We start from the raw sequence: 9668 nt of genomic DNA on the forward strand, positions 1-9668 counted from the left end.
ACTTAATTTGAAGTTTCGTAGCTTCAGTTATAAATATTTTAGTGACTGCTGCTCAAGAAGACAACTTTGAAATAATCATAAGAAAACAATGGAATTGTGTGTAATTATTCTGTAAACTCCGGTAAATCTCCATAACCCTCTTCTGGTGACGGTTTGGAGTTAAGGGTGTTACACAATTTCTCAATTTATTCCCTTTTTTTTTTACTTGTTGCTTAATCGGGTTGATCCGAACAGAATTAATCCAACTTGGTGGCCAGACAAGCATATTAAATAAGAACGAGATTGAATAAATAATTAACAAGGATTGAAACAATTGAAGAGAAAATAAATTATTTAAGTAAAAACAAGATCCATCATCTTTTCAAGAAAGTTTAGTTCATGTTGATTTGAGAAAAAACAAGAAGAAATTCAGAACAAGCTTGCATTGAGAAAAAAGTGAAAAGAAATAACCTAGAGATAAAAATAATGATCAAATTGATGTTTGACACTCCAAATCTCTTTTTCTTCTTGCATTTGCAAGCTTAAAGTTCTTATTGGTGTGAGAGAATTGTTTCTTGGCCTCCAAGTTGATTCTTTACTCTTTTTTCCCTCTTTTCCTCAAAAATCATATTACCCATTCTTTTTAGGGTTTGAATCATTCCGTTCCACTAGACGCAGAATTGCGATGGAGTAGACTGCTTTTTGTTTAAAATTTTTGAATCGAAGATTGTGCTCCACCGCACTGAAATCTAATGAGCAAAAAACTTCTCTTCTCTCTTTTTTTACTCTATGCTCTAAGTCTTCCATTTTTCATTCAAAACTTACAATGATAGCAAGTAAATCACAACTAACTCTAAAATTGATAAAAATCAAACAACACATAATTAACCTGAAAAACTATAAAATGCATTCAAGAATAATCTAAATGCTAGAATTACCTTCAAAAACACTATAAAAACTATACAAAAATAACTCTAAATGTGAGAATTATTAGTTATGATATCAGTTTAGATAGACTCAACTTAGCATTGATATTAAGTTAAATAAATTCAAATTTGACTTAAAAAATAATATATAAAGTGAAAATGTATTAAGAGATAAGTAATATGAGATTTTGACATTCTACTGATACGATAAAATAGATGTAAAACAAACAATGAAACGGGCGAAGTTTAACTTTTGATACAACGTTGAAAAAAAAAAATCAAAATTGACCTAAAAAATTAAGTTGGAAGGTATATTATGTGAGACTTTTATAGAAGATTCCTTCAAAAAAATAGGTCTTTGCTTTAAAACATTTATTAACTATTAGTAAAATGTGGATGCTAACTTGCTTATAATTTTAATTCAATCGCTTAATATTGATATTATTAAGAATTAATTAACATTGAAAATTGAACCTGGGATTGTCATTCCCTCTGTACCCGAAATAAAATAGTTGGTTTTGGTGTAGTCTCTAGTGGTTTCCAACAAAGGCATGCCAACAAGATGTCGGCAGCCCGATGGCATGACTGTTTGTAGACCAAGAACTTTGTGTTATTGCTTCCATTTTCGTTCTTAATGACTTCCCTCATCCCCAAAACATGTCGGCAGTTGATTTCTAGTTTTTATCCGTTACCCACGACTTGGAATGGGTCTGCAGTCATTCCTTCTTCTTTATTTTTGAGCTCAATTTAGAGACAAGTATGACTGGTTCTTGCAACTCTAGTTTTGAACAGTTGCTAGGAGGATTTTTAACGATCTTCTTTGTATAATAATAAATTGTATATCCCAGATTAAAAATTGTTGTCTTTACAATGGGATAATGATGATAACGTTGAAAACCAGATTCCTATGCTTCAGTCAATAAAATAACAGGGTTTCTGACATAAGCTTTACAAGTCCTCCATTTTGGCTGAATCTTTTTGGCCGTTTCTAAGTTACTAACATAACATCATTTGATGCTATGTGGAAGATAAATAAATATTAATATACCTTGCAAAAATATTATATAACATAATTTATTCAAGTTATGTAAGTATAAAATAAGTTTGATGATCTTGATTTTTTTTATATTATTCATATCCGTTTTATAATTCATATTCGAGTTTATGATTATCTTCTTCAATAATATCATTTTTAACATTTAAATTTAGATTCAAATATTAAAAGAACATATAATTTTAAACTATTGTATCCAATCTATTGTTGATTTTAATTTGATTTTATAAAAAGAGAATGAATTACTCTATAATTGTACTTGTCGTAAATGGAGGGCTGTTAATGGCAGAATTGCATTCATCAAAGAGTCAAAACTTGAAAAGAAGCTCAGCAGTGGCGACGCGTCCTAAAACTTAAAACCGTAAAGGAATGGGCTTTTTGAAACTTTGACCGTTGACCTTGCCTCATCAGGAGGTTCTATGCCAAGTGGAGTGTGACTCGGTCTTGAAACCTCCGGCTCACCATTTCACCTCCCCCGACTCAGCCTTACTTGGAAAAATGTTTAATTAAAAGCGTAGGACCAAGTCGATTCATCCATTTCTCCCTCTACTGTATCTTTAGAATACAACTTATGATGTTGCAGCATTATGGGTAATAAATTAAATGAATGGTGAATGAAACTTCTCCACATAAATTGGGTAAAAGGGTCCAGATTGGAATTGTAGAAAAAGGTTTTTTATTTCTTCCTTTTTAGTTAATTACATTCATTCAATGTTGTTTAAAATTTATATTTAAGTTTCAAACAGTAGTACAAAAAAAGAAAAGAAAAGACCGTAATGTAATTTGTCTTACTTTTATGAGTAACAAAGCTGATTTTTATTTTGTTTTTCTTGTTTTCATATATTTATGTATAATATAAACCAATAACCAGTAAACCTACGTTACTAATTGTTAATAGAACAACATTATTATAAACTCGTTAATTACATTGTTGACACGTCAGTTACTTACACTGTAAAATCCGGTCGAATTAACCAAATCCCTCAACTAATCCAACGACTTCTTGTTCTTGTAACCGAAATTCACGCCATCCGAAGTAACTGAAATTACAAATCGTCTTTTATGCTAACAATTTTAATTTTATATAAAATAAAATTTAATATTTATATACTAGCAGTGAACTAAATTACATCATATAATTAAAAGGGTTTTTTTAAAAAATTATATTTTTCACTATCTTCCAGAACAATATTATAACAAATCCAAAGTTAACTTAGTTGGTTAATTATCCTTTTAACAGATTAGATTCAGTAAGTTTGAAGCTTCTATACCTAAAAAACAGTTTCGATTAAAGATATTATTAAAAAGTTTTAAGAGAAATAAAATACTCTTGAAAGGACATAGTAATATTAAAAAAGAGAAAAAGGAGAAGTAGAAAAAAAGCGAAGAGGCGCTTGACTTTTTTGACCTATATTAAAGCAAAACCAAAAAGCTTCTGTTGTAAAGCGTGTTGTTTTTCAGACACAACCTAAGAAACTGATTTCCCGACATCCAGAACGTCGTTCAAATCCAATTTTTTTTCTTCCTTTTTTTTTTTTTATAAAACATATCTTTTTCGGATTTTCCTTCGAATTTTTTCTTTTGTTTTTTGGGAAATTTTGATTTCTTTGTTTTTAGAATGATTTCAAGCCATGCGGTGGCTTCAGAATATTCCGTTTTATTATTCTTCGTCGTCGTCTTCGTCTTCCACGATCGCCGCATCGTCTGAAGCTTCCTCCGGTAAGCATTTTCAAGATAATCATAATTACCATAAGCGTACTCACAAGCAACATCACAGTTACTTGGGATTTCGCATTGCGGGATCTAAGCTGACGAAGCAAAAGGAGGTGACGCGTCTCAGCGACCGAGAGTTGTTGGCGGCTCCGCTGTCCCCCAGTAACGATACTCCATTGTCGTCTTCAGCTCCTACTTCGAGGACAACATCGTCGTCGTTGGCGGTGCCGTTGCCGCTTCCGCTTCCAGTTCCAGAAGGAGACGGCGAGCAACGGTTGCCGTCGCCGAGTGAGGTTGGACACGGTAGAGGTTTAGAGGATAAAGATAGAGAAAAAGCAGATGGAACTCCTTCCCATTCAAGGTGATTTCTTTTTCTTCCTCAATTATTAGTTTTAATTCATATTTAGCTACAATTTTTAAGCAAGATTTTGCAATTGTTATTATGGAGATTGATATGCCGTTAATGAATTTTTCTAATTTCAGGACAATTTAGGAATAAATTTATGAGTTAGTGAATGATCAAATTCATAGTTGCAATATTATTTCAAATTCATAGTTGCAATATTATTATACTGGTAATCTGAATGCTCAATCTGCAACTTTAAAGCTTATTTCATGTATGAGTATGTTCTTGATATCTTGATTGTGGTGCTTTAGCTTTAGGTTCATATTTGTAGAGCCAGTATATACATTTTGATAGCTTCTTTTAACTGATTCTGTGATCATTGATTGTTGGAATTACAGTATGTTTGTGTCTCGTGAACCGAGGAAGACAGCAGAGCATTGGGACATAAGATCATCCTCTAAGGTATTGCAGCAAGAAGTGAATCGTGGGGACAGTTGTCAGGATGAGTTTAGGGTGAATGCTCCTGTTAGGAGTGCCCCTGCGAGTCCGTTCAGTAGTCCGGCTCTTTTTAGCCCACACAGAAAGAGTACCAGTGAGATGTTTCCGCACTACATGGTTCCTACTGGTAAACAAGTTTGGTCTGCACCAGAGATGCCAACGTTTGATGTTCCAGGGCTTCCTCCCCCAGCATTCTATGATTGCAGCATATTAAGCCCCGATTGCACTCCGCTTCACAGTCCGCCAAATAGAAGTCCTCGTCGGAACTTTAGAAGCCAAAGTGGACCTCCTTCACCAATACATCAGGAGATGTCCCGTGAGTTCTCATCATCCCGACCTGAAAGTAATTGCCCTATGAGTGTCCATCCGTTGCCTCTTCCTCCAGGAGCAGCCATGGCTTCGTCATCAGCTTCCGTTCCCCAAGTTACAACTAAACCAGAGCCGTTGCCAATGAATTGTCAATGGCAAAAAGGCAAGCTTATCGGGCGTGGTACATTTGGAAGTGTTTATGTTGCCAGTAACAGGTATACAAGTTGTAAATGTGTATATATATTTGCTTCCGTAGCTCTTGTTATCTAAATGCTAATAGGGCTTCGTCTTTCTCACAGAGAAACGGGAGCTTTATGTGCAATGAAGGAAGTTGAGATATTTCCTGATGACCCGAAATCTGCAGAGTGTATAAAGCAATTAGAACAGGTTTTTTCTGTACTCTAGAGAGAGAAAAGCATGGATTAAATGATTACCTAATGCTGCTTCTTTCTTTTACGACCTTCCTAACCATTTGATTTAATTGCAGGAGATTAAGGTTCTTAGCCAGCTTAAGCACCAAAATATAGTTCAGTATTATGGTAGTGAAATAGTAAGTAACATGCAAGTTGCACATTTAAGATTTCTCTCCTTACACCATTTATTATCTTATGGTCTTGTATTAAGGCTCTCAAACTATGCATATGCAGGTTGAAGACAAGTTCTACATATATCTAGAGTATGTTCATCCTGGTTCAATTAATAAATATGTTCGCGACCACTGCGGTGCCATTACAGAATCTGTTGTCCGCAATTTTACTCGCCATATTCTTTCCGGGTTGGCTTACCTCCACAGCACAAAGACAATCCACAGGTACAGTGGTTTGAGGATAGGAAAATGAACCTATTATAATAATCTGTTTCATGAGCTGGTAGCTTAATATGCTTTTTTACCTGTTCTATTTAGGGATATTAAAGGGGCTAATTTGCTTGTTGATGCATCTGGAGTTGTCAAGCTTGCCGACTTTGGGATGTCCAAACATGTGAGTTTCATATATTTCCCTTCTCTTCAGATTCATGCTCGTCATAGATAAGGCATGTAAATGTATAGCCGTCATTCCCCACTTGACCATAAATATTTTAATGCACAAATGAAATTTGTTGCAATTCAATTCATCCTCGCAACAGCAATCCGTTCTTGGAAATTTTAGTGAGGCATTAATTTGACATTAGCACATATGAAGTTATAAGATAGATTAGTGGACCCATTTCTGTTGTTGTTGTTTTGTGATTCAGCTTGAATAATTTGGACCCGTTTTTGTTGCACAGCTTAGCGGACAAAGAGCTGATCTTTCTTTGAAGGGAAGTCCATACTGGATGGCTCCAGAGGTACCATCTCGCAAGTTATCAATTTTGCATATTGGTCTCTAGCTTAAATGTACTGACACATTCATTTCCCTGCAGCTAATGCAAGCAGTGATGCAAAAAGATAATAGTTCTGATCTAGCTCTAGCTGTTGACGTTTGGAGTTTGGGTTGTACCATTATCGAAATGTTCACCGGTAAAGCACCATGGAGTGAGTACGAAGGGGTAAGCATCTGATGCATCTTGTTTCCATTTATTAATCTTGCTGAGCATTGGAGAAAACCGTAACATGCCGACTTTTCTCTTTGTTAATAATGCAGGCTGCAGCTATGTTTAAAGTGATGAAGGATACCCCTCCCATTCCCGAAGCATTATCACCCGAGGGGAAGGATTTCCTACGCCGCTGCTTCCAAAGAAACCCTGCAGAGAGACCATCTGCAAGCATGTTACTAGAGCATCGATTTGTAAAATGCTCATCTCACTCAGGTTCCTCATCTTCTAATGGGCTAAAGTCCACGGTAAATAAGAGTTCTTCTTCTTTCGGTGCCAACATCATCTAATTGTTTATTTTCTAACTTATTTAATATATATACATGCAGGATATGCCCCTTAGTCCTAGAGAGCGATCTGAATTTAAACTGGATCAATTGCCAGTGCAGCAAAGCCTACGAAGTTCAAAGTCCATTACTCCTGACTGGTAAAAGATTTACTTTAATGCATTGGCTTGGACTTTTGGACTTTTCTCTTTTTCTTGGACTGTCCGTTCCAGCTTCAAGCATTTTTTCTGTTTCTCCAGGGAAATTACACAACGATCTCATTACAAGAGCTCTGACTTAAGACTAGCCTCACGTAATTCTCCTCGTTCTACCCTTGAGACTCTTCCTAGTTTGTCGCCTCCACGCTCGGGTCAAAATACTCATCACCCCAGCCCATCTAGTAGCATGAACAGATCTATCAACCAGGAGCCTAGGAAGCTCCATATTTTCAGATAACAAATGCAGAGAGGAAAACAAAGCACTGTACATTGTTTTCGAGGTTTCTGTGAATAAAGCAAAAGCTTCGAGCATTGCATTCAACGCATGAGAAGATGCCATATAACTTGTGGCCATAGGGAGCTGAACTAAAAACTCCCTGGGCGACCTGATCGGCTGTCATTGAAATTCTCCAGGCTTGGAAGCATATCCAGAAACAGGATATATATATATATATATATATATATATATAAGCAAGTTTTTTGTGTGGAATGTAGTTATTGGTTTTTTTTTTTAGAGCTTCCAAAATTGAGAAAGCTCTTTTTTCATGTATCCTAGAGAAGGTGACATTTTGAGCTCCATAAGTGCAATGAAATAGTTGACTTTAGAAGGCTTAAGTTAGCTATACGTATATATATATTGTGTGTGTGTGTTTGTATATGTATATCACTCTTCTAATTGGCTAATTCCCAAATCTGAGTTGCCCTTACTCTCTGGATCCTGCATTTTTCTGGCAAATTGTTAGATTTACCAATTGGCCCATCTTAGTTTTAGTTTTTACTATTTGAAGTCCAATGCAGTAATAGATTGTTTATAATAATGCAACTTAAAATTACTTCGATAGAGATGTTCAGTTTGATTGTGAAATTTAAAATAAAAAAAATTATAAAAATAGAAACTTATTTAATACATTCCACAGCTGAGAGATTATTGGGTACACTCACCCTATGAAGAAAAAGGCAGCAAAATGAGCATTAGCCTTTTTAGAGCTGATAGTAATTATCCCATATTTGACTCAAAAGTCAAAACACCTAATCACCATTTGTGTCGGGTTTTCCACCATTGGATTTGGATGGATACAATGGCTGGGATTTATGCCCTTTTTTTCCCCTTTAATTAAAAATCTTTAAAGACAAAAAGAAATCAAAAGAATTTAATTAGTGACAGAAACACTTTCCTTTTCAACTTTGAGCTAATTGCAATCACGTGAAGAAGTAAACTCACACATCATTTTCCTTTATCTTCATTGTTTTTACTTTTCCCTTTCAGTTTTGCTTTTCTTCCTCATAGAAACCAAAAGACACTTCCAGACAAGACTTTGTTCTCAAAAACAGTTGTTTTTTTAGAAGACAAAGAAACTAAGAAGATGGAACCACCTGCAACACAATCCATAGAGACTTCCACCAAGAGTTTCCAGGTTGAAGAAGATGAACAAGACAAAGTTGTTGATGAATGGTTTGTTTTATTATTATAATGTTGTTTTACAATCTGATTATACTTGTTTGATTCTCTTTTTTCTGCTATTTTTCTGGGTTTTCTTTTTTTTTTTTTGCAGTTGTTCTTGCTGCTACGACTGCACTGGGAGCATATTTGATTACTTATGTTGCTGCGATCTTTGTTAGAATATAAATATATATAAATTAGAAAGTATGGGATAATCAAAGGATCTAAGTTGATGTTTCAAAAGAGTAGCAGGAATCTATAAAACTTCTATTTGATTGTTTTGTTTCTTCACTGCGTTTAAAAAAGTAAATTCAATTGTTTTATAAATTATTTTATTTTGGCTGAATTTAATTATGCTCCAAATCGGTGATGGGGATGATTCCGGAATCTTCGAGTACTAAACTATTCGATAGTAACACAACTGAGTACTTACAACGGATATTTTTCGATGAAAGTTTCCAATCGGACATGGAGCCTGCATATTGTCATCATCATTGTTTAGTCTTGTCCACAAGGACTAGATCCTGCCATTTTTATATGTTCTTTGAAACATCCTACGATGTAAAATCCAATCAGAAGAAGAAGAAGACGAATCCATAGCAGAAGTTTGAAAAATGAGCATAAAAAAGAACAGGTTAAATATGTGTAAGAACAGTAGTTTAAATACTATCCAATACTAAATTCTATAGTTGTGAAAATGGCTTCGGTTGCATTAGAAAACACTGTATTAAGATCACCCCGAACTACCACCTTCAACCCGAATAAAATTTTATTTAGATCACGGAGACAATACTGCTGTTATACAAAAAAAAAAATTGAATGGATTGGTCATTTTCCGTTTCCAGGTTCGTTGTCCACCGCTCCTTAATTTCTGACAGTGAATCTACCATATTACGTAATTTATAATTTCTGACAGTGGAAAAGAACAGATTTTGAATATCTTTGGTAATATTGAAAAATGGAAAGTAAACAAGAAGGGATATTAAAGAAAAAGGGGTGAAAATGATTTCATTTGATTTGATTTGCGAGAGTTACTTTTCTTTACCATAGTAAATATCTTATTTATTTTTCCCTTAAAATTTTTTCTTTACAAAAAAAAAAAAAAAACTTCACCAAGGAATCTATTATTTTGACTTCATTAGAACTTATCTTGTTTATGCGACTCATGGTTTTTCTCTAAAATATTCGTTACTTCAAAATTTATTCCTAAGCACTTCTTACTTTCTTGGTTAGCTATGCTTTGATCATTTCCCAACAAAGAGTAGGCTTCATTCTCTAGACTGTCAAATTTCAGTTGACTGGGTTGCTTGATGCGGAACCTGAAATTAGTGAACTTATTTTTGCGG

The 9668-nt window shown here is 34.6% G+C and overlaps 1 protein-coding gene across 2 annotated transcripts; it reads left to right on the forward strand.

Moving 5' to 3' along the window:
• The first annotated feature begins 3343 nt into the window (after positions 1 to 3343).
• On the forward strand, positions 3344 to 8649 carry LOC108477204 (mitogen-activated protein kinase kinase kinase 5). 2 transcript variants are annotated; one of them, XR_008274699.1, is made up of 12 exons: positions 3344 to 4033; positions 4417 to 5040; positions 5125 to 5212; positions 5313 to 5375; positions 5473 to 5636; positions 5730 to 5805; positions 6092 to 6151; positions 6227 to 6352; positions 6448 to 6645; positions 6727 to 6824; positions 6924 to 8334; positions 8435 to 8649. XR_008274699.1 is itself a non-coding variant. In XM_017779677.2 (11 exons), the coding sequence occupies exons 1-11, from the start codon at positions 3591 to 3593 to the stop codon at positions 7117 to 7119; spliced, it is 2136 nt and encodes a 711-aa protein (XP_017635166.1). In that variant the 5' UTR covers positions 3344 to 3590; the 3' UTR covers positions 7120 to 8649. The 2 variants fall into 2 exon arrangements, 1 of the variants encoding a protein (XP_017635166.1); XM_017779677.2 differs by having other exon boundaries at positions 6924 to 8649.
• The last annotated feature ends 1019 nt before the right edge of the window (positions 8650 to 9668 follow it).

Source organism: Gossypium arboreum, chromosome 11, assembly GCF_025698485.1.
Source record: "Gossypium arboreum isolate Shixiya-1 chromosome 11, ASM2569848v2, whole genome shotgun sequence".
Classification (NCBI taxonomy): Eukaryota; Viridiplantae; Streptophyta; class Magnoliopsida; order Malvales; family Malvaceae; genus Gossypium; species Gossypium arboreum.

Excerpts from the sequence above, each read along its gene's own strand:
- LOC108477204 (XM_017779677.2), top strand. The coding sequence starts at position 3,591 with ATGCGGTGGCTTCAGAATATTCCGTTTTATTATTCTTCGTCGTCGTCT. Across the intron at positions 5,041-5,124 it reads GTTTATGTTGCCAGTAACAG|AGAAACGGGAGCTTTATGTG; the intron begins GTATACAAGTTG and ends TCTTTCTCACAG. Across the intron at positions 6,825-6,923 it reads AAGTCCATTACTCCTGACTG|GGAAATTACACAACGATCTC; the intron begins GTAAAAGATTTA and ends CTGTTTCTCCAG.